Consider the following 22163-nt stretch of genomic DNA (forward strand, 5'->3'; position numbering starts at 1 on the left):
CAGTTTGTTCTGCATAAATATGTAGATTATCCCTAATTTTCTGGGAAAACTATGAAAAAGACTGGTGACTCCTTCCTTGACTCAAGTTTTATATGCATTTAAAGGTGTGCATTATATTTAGGAATTAGCTGCAAATCCACTGGTTTTGGGAAATATCACCTGCTCAACACTAATTAAATGAACTTTTTTTTTTTCGGAGTATGATGAAATATATACACAGTTGAGCAGTATTTGGAAATAAGAGTCAGTGGTCTAGTTCTTAACTTTTTTTTTTTTTAATTATGAAAGTACTTTTAAAATAGTCTTAAAATTCTAGCAGAGAATCTAGCACTAAATCAAACACGAGGCCATTCTTACCAGGAATGAAACCCATGCAATGTGGTTTAGCTTTTGAGGATTAATACTTTATTCTCTATTGTAGTGTGGAAGTCCTCAAATGGATATGTCCCTATTATTATTAACAGGATTGTTTTTGGTTTTTGTTTTGTTTTGTTTTTTTAAGAAACTCATCTGTAACGACATTTTAACTATATTTATTCTTCCGATCCATGAGCATGGAATGTTTTTCCATTTCTTTGTGTCTTCTTCAATTTCCTTCATAACTTTTCTATAGTTTTCATCATACAGATCTCTTGTATCCTTGGCTAGGAATTTACCCAAGGGATACAGGAGTGCTGATGCATAGGGGCACATGTACCCCAATGTTCATAGCAACACTCTCAACAATAGCCAAAACATGGAAAGAGCCTAAGTGTCCATCAACGGACGAATGGATCAAGAAGATGTGGTTTATCTATACCATGGAATACTACATGGCAATGAGAAAGAATGAAATCTGGCCATGTGTAACAACATCGATGGACCTTGAGGGTGTTATGCTGAGCAAAATAAGTCAGGCAGAGAAGGACAAATACCATGTGTTTGCACATATAGGAGGATTAGGAGGAACTTAACTGAGGACCATGGGGGAGAAGAAGGGGGGAAATAGTTGGGGGGAGGGAGGGAGGCAAAATATGAGAGACTCTTGAATGCTGAGAACAAACTGATGACTGATGGGTGTGGGGGGGGAGGGGGGAGATGGGCATGGAGGAGGGCACTTGTGGGGATGAGCACTGGATGTTATATGGAAACCAACTTGACAATAAACCATTTGCAAAATAATTTTTAAAAAATTAAAAAAAAAAAGAAACTCATCTGTAACTTATTTTTTGTTTTGACTCTCCTTTCAGGTGGGCACCCCAGGCCCTGTCAGTAACAAGAGGATGATTCACTTTTCCCCAGATTCTCATCACCATGAGTGAGTACGCACTGACTTGTATAACCTCCTTGACGTATTCTACGTCTTTCTTTTGGAAAATCGGTAGCTATTGCTCGTGAAGGTGGTTTCACATGCACCTCTCTTAAGAAAGAGTAAATATCTTATACCACTGACATTGACAGTTATGCAGGAACAATTTCCACCTGTGGCAGAAATGTAAATAAAGGTTTTTGAATACGGTCTTTCTTTTCTTTGCAATAGAATTTGAAATTCTAAGTTTTCATTACATTAAGTAGCGTCAGGCTCCCCTTCTACTCTTCCATCCTTGCTCCCTTCCTCCCCACTCCTAACGCACTAAAACGCAGAGTAAATGACTACTGAACTATTTACTGCTCTGCTCTCTGCTTCTGCTCAGCATGAGACGTGAGGGACTAGAATGTATTTTCAATTTGCAACAAAGAAAAGGGAGAGTCTAATTTACTAAGTAATTCCAAAAATTAATCATTGAGCTTTAACTTTGGTAAATTATTGGCTGAATTTCTATGTGCTAGTTCTAAGCACGTCTTCATTGGAAGAGCTTAAATACGTATATATTTTCGGCCAGTACCATGTCTCCTGGGAAACTGGTTGAACTTGACACAGGCCATAAGATATAGAAAGACATAAATTAATGATGAATGAATTTTTTCTGGCAAGCAATGATATTAGGATCCATTAGATCCTGTCTTTTAAATCCCTTCCTTAACCAATGTAAAACAAATTATTGTTCATCTATAGTATATTTTATAGAGATTATTAATAGGAGTATAATCTGTATGATATAAACTATTATTTATACAGATTATTATTTTATACAGTATTTATTTTATAGATTACAACATCATAATCTTCCCTTTAAATAGTTTATTTCATTCATCTTTATTATCCTGTAAGATCTTTTCTCTATTGTTTCTCAAACATCAAGAAAAAAGAATAAAGCTTTTTATTGGACAGCCAAAAGACTTGCATATTTTCTTCTTAATTTTCTGTTCTGATATGAATCAGAAACATTAGCAAGTAGATGTAGAGCCATGTTTCAGCCAAAAATTGAATTTGGTAATGATTGTAAACGCTCTGAGGGCAGACAAATCTCTATCACTGTTGGAGTCCTGTGCCAACAGTGCCGAGGAGGCAGTAAATAGTAATTGAGTGAATGAAGATATGAAAGTATGAATTTAAAATAGGGCAAATTGGATAATGTCAACTGAGTATTGCTTCTATAGTTAGCAGATTTGACCCTCATTGTGTGCCCCTGACATCCATTCCACACCAGTCTCTCTAGTGACTATTAATCAATTAAATAAGATTCTCTGGGATCGGAACTCATATGTCACTATTTTCAGAGTTTCCTAGGTTACCCCAATGGGCTTGATTAGCATTCTGTCAACATTCAGGACTAACATGGAGTCATCTTACTGCCTCTCACCCTACATGCCACCCGTCCCGTCCAGTCTCTTCAGTATCCCATGCTGATTCCATCTTTTCCACTTTCTGCTCCATTTTTTAATAAGCCCTGTTATCTTTTATATTACAGGATCCTAGTGAATCTTTCTGTCTCTGTTTTCTCACTCTTTGAGTATATACTACTTCATTATGCTAAATCTCAGTTCTGACACTTTTATTCCCCTACTTATAAACTCCCCAGTATTGCCTCTTGACAGTGGAGTAACCTCATTAGCATATTATTAAACGCGCTCCAGGATCTGACTCCAGTACCTTTCTGCTTGATCCCTTATTTCTCCTTCCTAGGTAATGGTCCAGCTATCTTCCCTGGTCTGCCTGTCTTCCCTAAATGTGGCCCCTATATCACTGCCCTCTTAGCCTAGGATTTTTCTCTTGCATTCTCTCCTACCCATATCTTTCAAAAATCCCATTTGTCTTTATTCAGTCTTGACTGATTAAAAACCACCATTTTATCAGAACGCACGAGATACTAGTACAGAATACAAGATGAAATGAACAAAAGCTTAAGCCAAAAGATTTTATTTTGTTTCTCACATAAGTCAGGAGGAAGGTGGCTCTAAGGCTTTTTAGTGACTTAAAATTACTATCAAGGGCCAGACTTTCTCTTTTTCTGCTCTGTCATCATATTCGTTTCCTAGAGCTCCTATAACAAAGCACCACAAACTGGGTGGTTTAAACAACAGAAATGTATTGTCTGGCAGTTCTGAAGGTTAGAAGTCCAAGGTCAGGTGTCAGCAGGGCTGGTTCCTTCTGAGGCTGGAGGAAGAAGCTGTTCCAGGCCTTTATCGACCCCTGTGATTTACTGCCGGTCTTTGCTGGTCATTAGCTCCTACTGATCACCCTAATCCTCGCCTTCATCTTCATATGGCCTTTTCCATGTGCGTGTATCTGCCTCCGTGTCCAAAGTTCTTCTTTTTATAAGGACACAGGGACAGAAAAATGAGGACATTTTATATGGTCAGACTAGGATCTACCTAATGACCTCATTTGAACTTGGTTACCTCTGTAAAGGTCTAGCTCAAAAATAAGGTCATATTCTGAGCTACTGGGGGTTAGGACTCCAGGATATCTTTCTGGGTGACGCAATTCAATGCATAATACCATCTTTACCATTTTTTCTTTTCCCTTCATAGTTATGGCTTCATGCCTATAATTTCACAGGTCATGTCTGCTTTCGTTTTCTTTTTTAATCTTTTTTGTTTTTCAAGTTTATTTATTTTTATTTTGAGAGAGAGAGGGAGAAAGAGTACAAGTGGGTGAGGGCCAGAGAGAGAGAGAGAATCCCAAGCAGGCTCCATGCTGTCAGCACAGAGCCCAATGTAGGGCTCGAACTCATGAATCGTGAGCTCATGACCTGAGCCAAAACCAAGAGTCAGACACTCAGCTGACGGAGCCACCCAGGTGCCCCTGACAGGTCATATCTGCTTTCAAGGCAAGAAGAAGAGGAAAGGACCAGTGCGAGTAACTCTCCTCAAGAAACAAAATTCCCTTCAAAACCACTCACCAACTTTTCCTTAGTTCTCATTGGCCAGAACTGGGCCAATTTGGTCACCCGTAGTTGCAAGGGAGTTTAGGAAACTAGTTTCTGGCAAAGTTTGAGATCAGTCATGATTGATTACTTGGGTCTGGCACATAGTTGCTCCTAACAGAACTTGTCATATTCACATTACTGACTTCACAACATGCACACACAACCCTTCTCTCCATTCATACATATGTTTAGAATATCTTGCCTGTCTTTTCAAAGGACACTGCCTTAGAATCTCATCCACTTACTTCACTGTCTCAAAATCTCCAAGACCTCTGAGCGACATGGAGTTTTAATCACACCTGGCTATGGCTCCTTATAGTACAAGTGGCTCATAAATATAAAGTACCTGCGGAAACAATACAGAATTGTGGACAAGGCGGACTATTTCAGCAGAAGCTCCTGTTCAGGAAGTGAGGCACTTAACACTCAGCCTGCTAAAATGCACGTATCCAGTTTGGCAGGTGATTCTCCTTTCTTGAAAGCCCTTCCTTATTATTTATACTCTATGATCAAGACTGATGTGTTCACCACAGCAGGTACCCTTCGAGGCTAGTGCACACTTTTAGCAGCCCATTGCTTGCTTGCTTCTTTTTTTTCTTCCTCAGCTTAATTGAGATGTAATTGACAAATAAAATTGTAATTTATTTATTTACTTATTTAAATGTTTATTTTTGAGAAAGAGAGAGAGAAAGCAGAAGCAGGGAAGGGCAGAGAGAGAGGCCGACACAGAATCCAAAACAGGCTCCAGGTTCCAAGCTGTCAGCACAGAGCCCACTGCGGGACTCAAACCCACGAACCTTGAGTTCATGACCTGAGCTGAAGTCAGATGCTTAACCGACTGAGCCACCCAAGCATCCCAAATTGTAATATATTTAAAGTGTACTACATGATGATTTGATACACATATACATTGTAAAAGAATTCCCACTGTTGACTTCACACATCCCTTACCTCACATATTTATCTTTTTACCTTTTTTTTTTTTTTTTGAGAAAACACTGAAGGTCTACTTTCTTAACTCTCAAGCATACAATTCAGTATTGTCCATTATAATTGTCATGCTATACATTAGATCCTCAGATCTTATTCATTTTATAACTGAAATTTTGTACCCTTTTACTTACCTCCCCCTATGTCCTCCACCCCCCACAATACCACCATTCTACTCTGTTTCTTTGATACCACACCGTACTATCTTTGTCTGGCTTATTTCACTTAGCATAATGCCTTCCTTAGCATGGAGATCCATCCATGTTGTTGCAATTGGCAGGATTTTCTTCTATTTAACGCTAAATAATACTCCAGTATATGTGTGTGTGTGTGTGTGTGTGTGTGTGTGTGTGTGTGTGTGTGTATCACAACTTCTTTATCCGTTCATTCATTGAGGGACACTTTGGTCGTTACCATATCTTGGCCATTGTGAATAAAACACAGTGAATGTGGAAGTACAGATAACTCTTCAAGATAGTGATTTTGTTTCCTTTGGATATATATCCAGAAGCAGAATTACTGGATAATATATGGTAGTTCTTTTTATAATTTTTTGAGGAAGCTCCATACTGTTTTACATGGTGGCTGCACCAGGTTACATTCTCACCAGCAGTACCAACGAGGCCGTCTTCTCCACTACTCACAGGTTTTTCTCTCTTGTCTTGTTGATATTAAACATTCTAAAAAGTATGAATTGATAATCTCATGGTGATTTTATTTGCCTTTCCCTTCTGATTAATGATGTTGTACACCATTTTATATACCTGTTGGCTGTTTGTTTGCCTTTTTTGTAAAAATATCTATTTGGATCATTTGCCCATTTTTTAATTGGATTGTTGGAATTTTGCTATTGAGTTGTACATGTACCCTGTATGTTTTGGATATTAACCCCTTATTAGATATGTGGTTTGCAAATATTTTCTTCCATTCCATAGGTTGCTTTTTTATCGTATTGGTGGCTTCCTTGGCTGTGCAGAAACTTTTCAGTTAGATGTAGCACCACTTGTTTATTTTTGCTTTTGTTGCCTTTGCTTTGGTGTCAATCCAAAAAAATCACTGTGAGATTCAGTGTCAAGGAGATTATTTCCAATGTTTTCTTGTAGGACTCTTAAGATTTCAGATCTTGTGTGCAAGTCCTTAATCCATTTTAAATTGATATTTGTGTATGGTATATGATAGGGATCCAGTTTCCTTCTTTTGCAAGTGGCTGTTCAGTTTTCTCAAGATCATTTCTTGATCAGAATATCCTACCCCAGTGTATATTCTTGACTCTTTTGTCAAAATTAATTGATCACATATGCATGGGTTTATTTCTGGGCTCCCTATTTTGTGCCATTGATTTTTTGTGTCTGTTTTTAGCAGCCAGCATACTGAGTTGATAACTATGGCTTTGTAATATAGCTTGAAATTAGGAAGCGTTATGCCTCTAACTTTATTCCTTATCAAGACTGGTTTGCTTATTTATTTGGAGTCTTTTGTGGCTCCATACAAATTTTGGAATTTTTTTTTTATTTAATATGGAAACTGCCATTGCAATTTTTGTAATGATTATATTGATCCTGTGGATTGATTTGGACAGTATGGAAATTTTAACAGTATTGACTTTTCCAGTCCATGAACATAAAATATCTATCCATTTATTCATGTCTTCTTCCATTTCATTCATTAATATTTTATACCTTTCAGTGTACAGATGTTTTACTTCATTCATCTCATTTATTTCTGTTTTATTATTTTTGATGCTATTATATGGTATTGTTTTCATAATCCCTCTTTCTAATAGCTTGTTGTAGAAACAACTGATTAATGTCTCTTGATTTTGTAAATTTTACTGATTTTGTTTATTAGTTCTAACAGATTTTTGGTAGAGTCTAGGTTTTCTTTTTCCTTTCAGATTTGGATGCTTTTTTTTTTTTCTTCCCTAATTGATCAGCACAGAATTTCCAATACTGAGTTGAAATAGAGTAGCAAGAGTGGACACTCTTGTCTTGTTCCTGATCTTAGAGGAAAGCTTTCAGTCTTTTACCATTTAGTATGATGTTAGCTGTAGGCTTATCATATATATGGCCTATGCTATGCTGAGGTACATTCCTTCTGTGTCTAGTTTGTTGAAAGTTTTTATCATGAAAGAATGTTGAATTTTGTCAGATGTTTTTTTCTGCAGCCATTGAGATGATCACATAATTTTTGTCTTTCCTTTTGTTAATGTAGAATGTCACATTTATTGAATTGCAGATGTTAAACCATCCTTGCATCCCTGGGTTAAATTCCACTTGATCATTATTTGTGATCCTTTTAATGTAATGTTGAATTTGGCTTGCTAATATTTTGTTGAAGATTTTTGCATCTATATTCATGAGACATATTGGCCTATAATTTTCTTGTAGTTTCCTTATCTGGCTTTGATATAAGAATATAATGCTGGTCTCCCAGTGCTGTTGTATAGAAGTGATCCCTCCACTTTTATTTTTTGGAAGAGTTTGAGAAGGATTGGTATTCTTTTTTGTTTATTTTCAACATCAAAAATTGTATTACCTTGGAAGCATTAGAATGTCAACAGAACAGCTACAGGGTTTTGTTTCTTGTTTGTTTATTTGTGGGGAGTTTTGGCTTTTGTTGTTGTTGTTGTTGTTGCTATTACAGAGTGGCTTTTACTTAACAGAACAAGTTTTTGTATTAGTTGCCTCAGAGACGAGGGAAGATGAGAAGAGTCCCGGGCCCATTTATAACTAATATGTGCCGTGAACCAATAACCTGCTTTAAATTTCCATGCCAGTGTACAACCCCCCCGACTCCCACCCCCCCACCCCCCCACTGTACCAGACAAGGTTAGTGGCTGATGAAAATACTGCCGGGACAAGGCTATCTAAAGACACATTTGGTAGTATGTTAACCATACAAAAAAAGACACTACAGTTTGCAACCATAACTTATGCACCATTACAGTTCAGTATTTTTTCTTTAAAAGGAATGAGTTGTGTATAGCGAAGTTTAGTGCTTTACAGACCAGGAAAAACGAACCTGTGCTAGAACCAACTTATTCATCATCATCTTCATCATCCTCTTCCTCTTATTCCTCATCTTCCTCCTCTTTGGTCTTTTTCTCATTTCTTTTTCTTTTTTTCAGCCTTGATGACTCCCTTTTTTGCCTTATCAGGCTCTCCTGTAGCTCATTATGCAGCAACCTCCTTTCTGTATTTTCTTCAGCTCAGCAGCCTTTCTTCATAAAGCTGCTTGTCATCTGCTGCAGAATTATTCCATTTCTCTCCCCTTTTCTTTGCAACATCACCAATGGATATGCTCTTCTTTGATTTGGGGACCATACTCAGAACAAAACAAGAAAAAGGTCAAGAGAGTCCTCTTGGGTGGACTGATTGGGATCTTTGAACTTGTTTTTGGCTTCTCCCGTAGGAGGGAAGGAAGGTTTCAGTTTTCTTTCCGAAAGGGTCTTGTCCACCTTTGCCATGTTATCAAAAACTTTTTTTTTCTCTTTAAGAGACATGGTCTTCCACTTCTCTGAATGCTTCTTAGAAACTGAGAAGTTAGGGCACCTGGGTGGCTCAGTTGGTTGATCATCTAACTTCAGCTCAGGTCATGATCTCATGGTTTGTGAGTTTGAGCTCTGCATTGGGCTCACTGCTGTCAGCATGGAGCCTACTTTGGATCCTCCTTCTCCCTCTCTCTGTGCCCTTTCCCTGCTTGTGTTTGCTCTCAAAAATAAATAAGCAGTAAAAAAGAAAAAAAAAGAAGGGAGAAAGAAGAAATAAAAGGAAGGAAGGAAGGAAGGAAGGAAGTAAGGGAAAGAGAGAAGGAACGAATGAGCGAATAAATGAATGAATGAACTCTGAGAAGTTAACTGAAGCATCTGGGTGCTTCTTGTACTTCTCCTGGCAAATTTGCACAAGGAATGATAGGATGAAATTTTGCCACACAGCTTCTTGGGATCATCTCTGCCTGTGTTGACTTACTTTTCTTCATTGAGGCACAGAGTCACCCAGTGCCTCTCTGGCTCTCACTTGCCCCAGCATTGACTTTGTGGAGCTCAATAAACTGCAGTGACTGTCTAAATTCTTCTTTAAATGTTTGGCAGGATTCACCAGTGAAGTCATATGGCCCTAGACTTTTTGGGGTTTTTTTCCATAACTTCCTGAATCACCTTAATAGTACTTGGTCAGTTCAGATTTTCTAATTATTATTTGAAATTGGTGGACTGTATATTCCTAGGAATTTATCCATTTCTATAATATCTAAACTATTGGCATGTAATTGTTTACAGTAGTTTCTCACTACTGTATTATCAGTTTTTAGTATTTCTGTTATCACTTGTAATGTCTCCTCTTCATTTCTGATTTTATTTGAGTCTTTTCTAGTGTAGCTAAAACTTTTCAGTTTTATCTTTACAAAATCTAGATTTTAGTTTCATTCATCTTTTCTATTGTCTTTTCTATTTTATTTATGTCCACTCTAATCTTTGGTATTTACTTCTTTCTGCTAACTTTCAGTTTTGTTTCTTCTTCTAATTACAGTTCATGGAATTGTAAAGTTAAAGTGTTTATTTGAGATATTTTTCCCTCATATAGGCTTTTATCACTATAAACTTCTCTCTTAGAACTGCTTTTGCTGTGGTAAGTGCTCATGTGCCCATTAAGAATGGCTTCTTTGTTTACTGTAGTCTTATAGGTGTCATGGACACAAGCCCCCCCCCCCCCCATTAGCTTTCAGAGCTAGATGTTTTGGGGCCCTGTCCCAAGGTGAGAATCTTCAAAGTTGGGACACTAGATATGTGTTCCAAACCCTTTGCTCCTCAGGGAGAAGTTGGGAATTGGAGTGTCCCTCCTGAGTGTGTGGCTTTGTGCTGGGGTGGGATTTATGATGAGTATGTTCAGCCTTTCTTACCCACTTCCATGTGGGTATTTTCTCATCTGTCTGATGTATAGGAGTCACTCAACTAGTTTCTGGATTTCTCACAAGAAAATTGTTCCATGTATAGCTATAAAACGGTGTGTTCATGGAAGAAGGGAGTTCAGTAGCCTTCTCTGTCACCATCTTGGTTCCTAGCAGCCCCTTTCTAGTTAGTGAACATCAGCAGGAATTTAAGTCACAGACTAAAGTCAAGGTGGCCAAGTTGTTTGTTTCGGCATTAGGGTTCCTTCAAAAATGTAGTAGGTTCTGTTGTGTTGGTAGTTGTAATTCCTTGCCTGAAAATGCTACTGGCCTTGATGTTCTCCAGTATCCTTACTTAGCTTTTAGCTTAAAGGCTTTTGCCTTGACACCGTGTGAAACATTGACCTCCAGAGGGTAGGTACCAGTCTTTAAGAAACCTCTAGTCAGCGTGCTCACCCTCTTTGTCAGAGAGGCACACTGAGGAGGATCTAGACCAGAGCCTGAGTCATGGTAGTCAAGGCCCCGTGAAATCTGCCTTCCATTCCACTACCTGCTTCCACACAGAAACTCCAAACTTGGTGTTCCCACCTGCAGCTCCCTAATTGTGAGTCTCTCACCAAAATTGAATTGTAATCTGTATGCTGAAGGCACCTCTTTCAATAAACCTATATTTTATCCCTTTCTTCAAGCTTGCCCTTTACTATGTAGGGCAAATGAACAGGTGCCTTGTAGGCTTCATTTTACAAGTTTCTTTTGAGGTGACACCATAGAACACAGCATCATGAATATTTTATTTTACACAAGTAATAAGGTGACAGACACACTTTGTACTACACATATACACACACAGTCCCAGTTGAATTACCTATTAGTACCATTCTAGGAACTTAGTCTCTTTCTCTAGTCAGTCTAAAAACTGACCACATTTTGCTTTAGTTTGTCTGTTTCATTATCCTGGGAAGGAAACCCAACAGGGGAAATTTTCCTACCATTTCCTTTAACAAGAGAAGGTGTATGGTTAGTGTTCAGGGTATGGCCAGACGTAGTTTGGCTTCGCCAACTTTCTTGCCCAGATAATTAAGTCCTTACTTTCATTCAAACTGCTCCATATGATAGAATCAGATACAGAAAACTGACTCTCGGTGCCACATTCAGTGTCCCATAGTAAGAAAAACAAGGTATTTATAATTTATACCCTCAAGATATGCAAATGATTTCCAAAGGAATCCTGGTCACCAAGAGTTTTAAGGGAGTCCATTTCCAGATTCCTATGCTTATATATACACCTTCTTTTCTGAAATCATTAACCCTGGTAATTTTGCTGATTCCTGTTTTTCACAATTGCCTTTCTTCCACTTTGGGAAAAAAAAGGCACCACTCTCCCCCAAATCCTACTCTTTGGCACCTTGCTTCACACCATAAAATCCTTTTGGGTCCAAAACAGAGGGACATTCCAGATACTATGCTCATATTGAAGCGGACAGATTGAATCTAACGACCAAATTACAAAGCCTTTTGCAAATTAGGTAGAATGTTTCTAATTCTTCGTTTTTAGCAGCTGGTAGATTGTTAAAAATACTCCTTAATCCAAAAAATCATTGTGTGATTTTTGCCTTAAATCTCTAACGGAGTTCAATAATCAAATGACTAATCAGATTCTTTTTAGTTCCACTTACTAATTTATGTGAAGGTTTCTGAGCATTCAAATTGATAAAAATAAAAAATATGAATAGAATTGATGCTAAGGTAATATTCATCAATAGCTACACAAATTATTTTGGGAAGAAAGTTTATTTATTATGCTATTAATAAAATTTTATTATTTTATGTTCAGAACTATTAAAATATGTTAGTTTTATTAATTAAACACCAATGACAACTTTTTCATATCTTAAATATCTGTTATCAACTAATCTTAATCAGTTTTGACTGATAAATTCATCAAAATAATTTAAAAACTCTAGTTTTATAGTCACAGAAATTTAAGAAAATTAGATAGATGATAGATAGATAGATAGATAGATAGATGAGAAATATATCATTGTTGCATGGCAGGGTTACTAATATAGGGCTTTGAAACATAAAAATATATTATATTAGGATAAGCTTTTGTGAGAAATTGGAAAGTTCAAGGAGTTCAAGAAGAAAAATAAGCCATGTAAAAATTTTCAACTTTTAAAGAAGTGCTTTTCATGGTGTTTAGTTTAGTTTAGTTTAGTTTTGTTTTGTTTTGTTTTGTTTTGTTTTTAAATGCATTGATGGTGGATATCAAATCACAGTGATATTTGGATTCCAATGTGTATACTTAAAAGAGTTGCATAATGGTTTTATTTTACAACGTTAACATATATAATTGATAGAAACTGATTTTTGCAAATATTTAATTTTATGGTGAAAAATTTTAGATGTCCCTACTTAAAATAAGTGTGGATATTTTCATGACTGCATCAGACAACATGTACTCAGAAATGGTTGAAGACCAGTGTGCATAGGCTTTCAGGGAAAAGTAATGGAATGTTCTACAAATAATGGTTTACACAAACTGCAGTTTAGTTTACCAACATTACCAGAAGCCTGGAGGAGTCGGCGGTCCCAGGGCGTTGAGGAGGCAATACTGCATTGGCCACAATGTCCTTTAAGGAATCCTTGGGATTTTCCACAAAATTGCCACCAGCAATTCTCTATACCTTCTATATTCTCCTTTTAGGTTTTTATTTCTACTTGATTATAGTATTTATCACATTACTCTCTAGAATATAGTTGCTGTACACATGCTTCATTCACCCTTAGTGGGCCATGAGTTGGAGACTTCGTCTTGTTTTTCTCTATGAGTCTTCTAGTACACAGCACAATGCCTTACACATCAAAGCACAGGCTCTGGGGTCAAGGTTACCCAGTTCCACTACTGGCTAGTAATGGGAAGACACACCTCCTTCCTGACACTGGCACAAAAGTATGGGGAAAGCACAGATTAACCGGTGTTTTGTGTGATCCCTACAACCGTTTACCTCAAAGCTGTAATAACTAGCCTGGAAGAATGGCTAGAAATAGTCACTAAATTACTAAATATTCAGGAACTCCTAATGGGAAGTAAGCAACAAGTACTACTTGTTGAATTAGTAGTAATCACAGTTAACCGTGATTCTTCTAAGTCAATATGTGTTTTGCTTTCAAGCCTCCAAAGAGTCTGGAGTAGGAAACCTTAAAATAATTTTACTTCACAGAATTTCAGACTTAAAAACAGATTCTAATGAGTAAAGGAAAAACTATTTTAGAGGCTCTAACACAATAATGCTTAGGAACTTCCATTTTGAAACTATGTGGTTATAGGGTCATGTGGTCAACAGAGGGTAGTGAGCAGCAGCCCAGAAATGACCAATGAAAAGAAAACAGGGCTCCTGAGCTGGGAAGTGAAGAAGGATGTTTTTAAAGTTAATAGAAGGAACGCCCAGCATGGGGCTCAGCATGCAAAAGCACACCTCGCTCAAAGTTTTGAGCTTGGTTTATGAAAGTAGTGGAGCTTGGTCAATAAAAGTTTGGGTAGCTTCTATAAAAATTAAAGTCAGCAGTAATTTCAATTATAAGAAAGAATTACTTATAGAAATTTGGTGAACAGCCAACTCTGCGGCACACCTCAAGGTGGAATCTCACGTTTTAAAGGTAAACTGACATGTGCTCTGTGTGGGTATTGAAAAGCCTTGCAGAATTAGGAAAATCTGATCATTTTAATAAAGTACTACTTAACGTGGTACGAGTCACGTATTTATATGTTGCATAATCATTTATAATTGTACATGCATTGTATATTTATAGTCCAGTTATTAGTATATTTTAGGTCTCTTTTAATAGAAAATATTTAACCCAGACAAATGAAACATCCATTAAAATAACTGTAGAAAGGTACACCAAAAGCAACAAGAACCTGAATCCAGCTGACTCAGAAATCTGTATCTAGTTTCTGAGAAAAAATAATATGTTAAGTTTTGAAATTCACAGTTAATTACTCTGTTGACTTTCTGAAAACACAAACATTAAAATGCAGAAAAAAATAACATAAGACTACATACTCTTTAATAATATTTAAGACTTCATGTGGGATTACTTTTTATTCACTCTAGCTTCCTTTTGGTACTAACCCTAAATGATTCCAGAATTTTTTTCTTTTTTACATTCACTTATGAGATACCTGTTTTTTAACTGAGTAAATATGAAAGGGCTCCTGGGTAGCTCCGTAGGTTAAGCATCCGACTTGCATTCAGGTCATGATCTCAATGATTTGTGAGTTTGAGCCCCACATCAGGCTCTGTGCTGACAGCTCAGAGCCTGGAGCCTGCTTCAGATTCTGTGTCTCCCTCTCTCTGCTCCTTCCCCATTGGCGCTCTGTTTCTCTCTCTCTCTCTTTCTCTCAAAAAAGAAAATAAACATTAAAAAATTTTTAATAAATAGAGTAAATATGAAACATTAGTTGACTTTTAAATGCTATTTATATTTGCTTTTATTTCATTTTAAAGTATAGGACATTTACCTGAGGCATTATATGTAAATCAAAACTTACTTTAAATGCAAGTGAGTAACTACCTATAATCCTATGATGATTCCTTTATAAAGCAAATATTTACACTTTATTTTATCTTTTGTATAAATATCGAGTGTGCTTAAAGCAAGATTTGCCTGGATTAAAGGTTAGTTCATTGGGAATACTTTCATACTTTGAAATTTAACACCTATTGCTTTATAGTAAAAGTGGCTTTAACTTCAGATTGAGATAAATAAAATATACCCGATCAATTCCTCCTCTAATTTACTGTGATTCCCTTGGGAAGTCATTCTAGCTTACATGTGTCATAATTTTTGGTTGTGGAATAAGGATCAGAACAGCCCTTCTTATGTAAGGTATTATTACAAGCTACTTATGTAAAATACAGACAAATTGTTAAACCAGGTATAAAACACTTTAGGATGATGATGATGACGATGATGATGGTAGTAATGCTTTATCAGGATAGTATATTTTATTTTTCCGAGTATTTTCATATGCACCAGTCTTGCCAGTGTTTTTACTGCCTCTCTGAAGCAGTGATGACACCCCCATTTAATAGATAATTTGACTTCTGGAGGGTCACACACTATATTCTACCCAACCAAAAGTCAGTTAAAAAAAACCAACGTGTTCAGCATCTACTATGTTGGGAGAGCATGTAAATATTACGTATGAACATGTGTGTCTCTACTGACATTTAGGAATAAATAGGTAGTTACTACAAAATTTCAGAGAATAAAAGTTCACGTATTACTATATTCCACTGTGTGCCACAGGAGAAGAAAATTAATATCTAATTTAAACACACAGTCTATGCCAGGTTCTTAGCTTTGTTTAAGCATCCCAATACTGTAAAAAGAGGTGGGATTCCTTTTCTTGCATAGATGAGGAAGACAAATGTAATGGAGAAACTCATATTTTTCCTTCCTATCTCTTCTTCTCTTGAGTCTTCTTTAACACTCATACAGAATACTTCATCTGTGACACTTCTAGTCACCAAGTGTTTGGCGGCTTTTCCTCACAACAGCAAGCAAGTCTCCAGGAAATCAGCTGGCTGTCCTGCTTCAACTCCGTTTGACACTAGGCACTTGGAGATAGCATCAGATTCTGCAAGCTAAGGGTTTAGTCCTGCGAGACTGCCTTGCCCCCTAACCTCCACTCCAGATGCCACTCGCAAGCCCAGGCTGTTAGCTATGCTTCTGATCTACCAGATACAAATTGGAGGTTCCAACAACCGCCTCCAACTGAGGACACCAGTTTCAAGTCCAGGTGGTTACCTGTGCTTCTGACTGGCTGTAAATCAGAGGCCCCTACAACACCCTTCTTGGGTTTATTTAATTTGCTCACAGACTTCAGAGAAATGACTTACTAGATTGCCAGTTCATTATAAAAGAATATATGTCAGGAACAGCCAGATGGAAGAGGTACACAGGGCCAAGTCTGGAGTAGGGGTGTGGAGCTCCCGTGCCCTCTCCAGGAATGCCACTCTCCTCATATCTTCCCCTCTTCCCCTATCTGGAAGGTCTCCAAACCTTGCCTTTTGGGAATTTTGTGGAGGCTTTATTACATAGGTGTGATTGATTGAATCATTGGCCTTGGGGATTGATTCAACCTCCAGCCTTCTCCCTGCCCCAGAGGTTAGGAACTGGGGCTGAAAGATCCAGCCTCTTAATCACGTGACTGGTTCCCTTGACAATTAGCCCCCATCCTTAGGTACGGTCCAAAAGCCACCTCGTTAATATAACAATTTGTCCATCTCAATGCTCTGGAAATTCCAAGGATTTAGGGAGCTGTGAGCCAGGAACCATGGAAGAAGACCAAATATATACAAGAAATACATTTTGATCTACTGAATAACCAAATGCATATTTTTTCTTATAAATCATATATTGCTCCAAGACTCAAAAAATAAAAGTAATTTGTCAGAGTTCACCCAGCTAGTAGGTGCCAGAGCCTGTATTCAAACTTTGATCTTTCTGATTCTAAAACCCATGATTTAGCAACCATACCAGGCTGGATTTACATTTGTAGTTAATAAAAGAATGGAGTTCTAGAAGGCTTTCTTGAGCATTGTTTTAGAATTGACTGTTTGTTTCATAGAAAAATAAATGAATAAGGAATATCTTTACTTCCCAGTCATCTGGTCCACAAAACATGAGAACCCGAAAGAAGCTTAAAGACCACATAGGCCAGTGCTGTTATTCTTCTCGTTTCATAGAATAACGTGGTACTTCTAGCTGTTAAAACTCTGCCCTGTGTCTTGAGTCATTCATTTATCTATTCAGTCAGAAAATATCTGTAAAGGGCCTACCATCTGCTAAATGCTAGGTATACAAAAATGAGCAAGATAGTCATCATCACCATTCACATGGCTCTACTTAATAGAGGTAATAGACACTAATCAGGAAGCGCACACATAAATGTGTACCTGTACACTGACACACAAATGCATCATTATATAAGTGATATATAATAATCTAATTACAGAGAGCTAAGTGAGCTAAGTATTCTAAAAGAGAACTTTTTAAAAAAGAATTTTAGGGGCGCCTGGGTGGCTCAGTCAGTTAAGCATCCAACTTCAGCTCAGGTCATGATCTCACAGTTCGTGAGATCAAGTCCCACGTGGGCCTTGCTGCTGTCAGCTCAGAGCCCACTTCAGATCCTCTGTCCCCCCTCTCTCTGACCCTCCCCTGCTGACATTCTTTCATAAAAATGAATAAACATTTAAATAAATATATAGGAAGCCCATTACATGTTAGTACAAATAGCATGTTTTTATGAAAATTAATGATCTTCCCCCTTCCCCCACCAAAAAAATTAGTGAGAACGTGCCATTGTTTGCCCAAGTCACTGTAATGTTTGGCTTCATAGATGACAGTTTAGATTCGTTGCTGCTTCCACTTTCAGCCTGTGGTAATCTATTGTTTTGGTGGAAGAACATGAAGAAAATCCAGCCTCACAGATAAGTAGTTGGAATAGGAAGGAGTATTTTAATAGCCTTTTCATTTGAGATCATTGTGGATATTCTTTGATACTATACTAAAACACAAACAGTGGTTGTTTCTCAAAAGTTAATTATAATGTATAATCTAAAAACATATCAATGAACTGTTTTTGCTCTGTTATGCTAAATCTGTTGGTCTGCCTTGAACTCTGAATGGATCACTTATACATCATGATTTAGTAAATGGTACTAAATTGGCCATATAAAGGCATAATCCATAACAGAAGGGAAATGTATTAGTCAAGTTGTCTAGGTAACTGCAGCAAGTAATTTTCTTCTAGTTGGTAATTAATCCAGATGTCATTTGCAGATACCAATGAGTGTCCATTTCCACCTCAAGGTAGAACGGGACCGTCCAAAGAGCATGACTGTCTTTGAACTTGAGAAGTATTCCAGTAAGAACATAGATAAATCTTATGAATGTAGAGACTGTTTATTCCCAGGCCTTAGTAGTGCAGAAGCTAGAGATTACATAGAAATCTTAGGAAATGTGCCCTTTTAATAGAAGCGTCTTGTCCTGCTGCAATATGGCATTGTGAACGCACACTGTGGCCAAGTAGCCTAATGTCTCATTTCTGCACCTGGAACATGAGATTGACCTTGTGAGGTTTTTACGAGGACAGAAAATAATACATGTCATGTGTCTAAAGAGTACATGGCACATAAAAGTACCCAAGATTATTGTTCTTGAAAAAACAAATAGCGTTAGTAATAATAGTGGTATCAGTACCTGTGGGCTTTTAGTGGTTTATTTGCCAAGTGTTTCTCTTGATTTCCTATTCCTTGACGTTTAACAAGTAGTTTTGATGCTGAATACTGCCAAAGGACTGGGCACATAGCTAATATCCCCTCCCACTGAAAAGGTATCAGCAGATGGGTCAGTATTAAGTATCCACGGACCAGCTGAAACAATATATGTGGGTCATGCAAGGCAAGGACAGCAGGAGAAGGGAAGACTCAACTGTGCAGAGACTCCTACATTTTGAATGTTGTCGTTGAACTTGTCCTCAGCCAGAACCCAAGTTGTTATCACAATGGAAGGAAAAGGTTCAAGGCACCTTCAGCTGATGCTCCAGAATTCACATGATTCAAGGGCTTTGTGTGATTGTTGCTGGGGGTATAGCCAGAGGATATAATATTCTTGTATTTTTAATGTTTTTTAAAACTCCAGCAATCCAGAGGTCATAATTTGTTGTAACGATGCTATAATTAAGTTGTGGTAAATGATAGCATTTGAAGATTTTATAACCAGAATTGATTCATAAAATGAATACAGTCCCAGCAGTTTATGTTAACATAATTAAATGGAAATGAGCTCAGTTAGAGCAAACTCTAACTGAGTTTGCTTATTAAATTGAAAATTACTGGGTTATGAGCACTCTTACAATTCTGTCAAAATTGGTGTAAGTCTAGAATTACATGAAATATCCATTAAAATAAAGCATATTTAAGGTTCTGTTGCTGGTGGCAAATACGTTTCTTAATGCACATGCAGATTGATCATGTGAGAGCCTGTGCTTTTAGTTAGGTTCGTGCTAACTCCTTTTCTATTTCCTCTGCAGCCATTGGTTTAGCCCTGGCACTGGGACAGAGCATGGCCAGGTAAGGACCATTCTAATCCAAAAGGAAATTACTTAGTCTCTTTCAGATATTTAAATATCTCTCTTCAAGGCAGTGGATGAGCTCTATAAGAAAAGATATAAATCCCAGCTTATTTAAAAAGGAGTTAATTGTTCCCATGCTTAATACACGGACCAAATGAATGATCCTCAGTAACCATCAGAGTGCTTACCACCGCGTTCCTCTGTCACATATGTGCCCCCCATGGAAAGGGCTGGGGTTCGCTTGGTCGTAGGACTCTACCATTTATATTTGTTTTTCACAAAGTCAATGCAATAGAAGATATGCTTAAAAAGTTGGTTTGTATTCAACATAAGGTCAGCAGACGAGAGACCATTTTTACTTTTGAAGTTTAGAAGGTTGTGATAGTTTCTTACAAGTTTATGTTATATTTTTAAGTGAAATTTTTTTTTATTGCTTACTAGTATATACAGCAGCACGGCAATTAGTCACCTTAACAAAAACTTGGCATTCATTTCAGGTAACTTTACATATATAATAAGGACAACTTTCATTTTCCCTTGTATTCGTTTTCTGTCTGCAGTGCGCTATGGCAAATTAAGGCTTAAGATTTGGATAAGTTTTAAAGCACATGCATTTTAGACTTTGTATCCTTGTTAAGGTTTTTATTTTTTCATTCTGAATTATAAAAGTTATTTCTAAGTGGGTCAAAAATATGATATGTAAAATAACTCTTTAACTGCATGAGAATGAAAAACTTCACATCCAAGGGATCATTTTCTGTGAGGGGCAGTAGGTACTTAGATAAAAACAGAGTTGCACTTGGTAATGATAATTGGCAACATTAATATATTTGTGACATTTTATTTCTTAAGCTGGGCAGTAGGTCCACAGTTGGTTGTATATACACAACATTTTACCCATAAAAGAAAGATGCTGAGGGCACCTGGGTGGCTCAAGCAATTATGTGTCTGACGTCAGCTCAGGGCATGATCTCATAGTTTGTGAGTTCAAGCCCTACGTCGGGTTTTGCACTGACAGTGTGGAGCCTGCTTGGGATTCTCTCTCTCTCCTTCTCTCTTTTGCTTAAACTTTGATACATCATTTCACATTTTTATCTTGAATGTAAGTTATTAATTAATGAATACAGTAGATTCTTGTTACCTTCAGTAGTTTGTTCTATAAAGCCGATGTGAACACTCAAGTAGCAAATACCAAAACACTCCTCCAAGGCAAAATACAAGGTTAGGTTCTTGAGAGGTCACAACATTTTCATTTACTGATCAATACATATTCTTGTTTCATGTGTGTTCTGTGTTTAACAGTCCCATTTTTAATATATATCATTGATTCTTAATACGTGATGAAAGCCCCTTTAATGCATGTATTTCCTCTGTAAGTTCCCTCACAGCCTTGCACTTAGGAACACTTGACAGCACTTCAGTGCTATACCTGAGGACCATTTTAAACGATAAAATAAAAAACCGGAACAGAAAAATGCAAAAAAAAAAAAAAAAAAAAAAACCCCAAAACGTAGCACTAAATAGACTGCAAAAAAGACACTTGTTTACACTCTGAGAGCCGAAACAAGAAGACAGTGCATCACTTTGTCAGACTTCAGTGGAGAATGTGTGTGACAGGGGACCCAAATTCTTACCACCCTGTACATGTTTGTAAAGGACATAAATTTTAGCAAATAGGAAAATTCATAAATCCGGAATCCATGAATAATGAGGAATGACTGTACCTGTGTGTAATATACAAATACACATACAGACTACTTACATTTTGAGCGATAAGAATTCTTAATTTAACTCAAATCTAACTCTAGCACAGGAAACTTTGCTAACCTTAGATGCGAGTGATGAAATGCAAGACCATGAAGAAATGTAAAGTCCTTCACCCTGTTGAATGAATGACTGTTAATATGCATGATCATCTTTTATTTTTCACATACCAACTTCTCAAAGTAAATGATAACATTAACCCCGCCTTTTTAAAAATCCCACCCATTTCTACTTCCCCTGTCTTACAATTCTCTTTCTGTTCTTTAGAGCTAAATCCCATAACACTATGCGTACTTCTCATTCTTTTATTACACCTTCACTAAATGACTATTACCAATCAACCATTATCCATCAGAGATACTCTCTATCCTGACAAAAGAAGGTGTTTAGAAAAACAACATAGCTTTTCTCCTGTGGTGGTTCTAACCTGGGGCAGTACACTGTAAAATGTTTGAGAAAACCATAGAGAGAGCAGTTGTAAAGGGCTCAAGAGAAATATGAAAGTCAGTTCAGAAATGGAAGGAAAGCGAGAGAGACAGCTATATGAAGCATCATTTTTTTCATTTTGCTTCATCTTATTTAATCCTGATTTTTCCTCTCTGAACATCTAATGATTTGACATTGTGACTTAATTGGCAAGTATCTTAAGGAATCACCGATCACCATTTGGGTATTAGTTCTGCTTTTAAGGTGAGGGCACTGAGAGCCCATGTGTGAGGAGACTTGAAGTTCTTCTACAGACATTTGAGAAATTACTGAGAAGTGGCTGCTAACAAGAAACACACATGCCCTTGAGTGCCTCTGAGTATCAGGTGGTAAAGAGAGGCTTGCTGTGGAAGGCGAATTCTTCTCTTGTGCTAGGGATTTGAAGTTTGTAATAATCCTGTAAAAATATTATGAACAGGGACGCCTGTGTGGCTCAGTCAGTTAGGCGTCCGACTTCGGCTCAGGTCATGATCTCACAGTTCATGGGTTCGAGCCCCGCATCGGGCTCTGTGCTGACAGCTAGCTCAGAGCCTGGAGCCTGTTTCAGATTCTGTGTCTCCCTCTCTCTCTGACCCTCCTCTGCTCATGCTGTCTCTCTC

The 22163-nt window shown here is 37.4% G+C and overlaps 1 protein-coding gene across 1 annotated transcript in view; it reads left to right on the plus strand.

Moving 5' to 3' along the window:
- Positions 1–22163, plus strand: part of GPATCH2 (G-patch domain containing 2) — a 175919-nt gene that overhangs the window by 107212 nt on the left and 46544 nt on the right. The window contains exons 6-7 of the mRNA XM_039249898.1: positions 1230–1297; positions 19273–19312. Of these exons, the coding sequence (XP_039105829.1) occupies positions 1230–1297; positions 19273–19312 (108 nt within the window). The remainder of the gene's footprint in view (positions 1–1229; positions 1298–19272; positions 19313–22163) is intronic.

Source organism: Hyaena hyaena, unplaced genomic scaffold (assembly GCF_003009895.1).
Source record: "Hyaena hyaena isolate Hyena2069 unplaced genomic scaffold, ASM300989v1 scaffold_349, whole genome shotgun sequence".
In the NCBI taxonomy this organism is placed as follows: domain Eukaryota; kingdom Metazoa; phylum Chordata; class Mammalia; order Carnivora; family Hyaenidae; genus Hyaena; species Hyaena hyaena.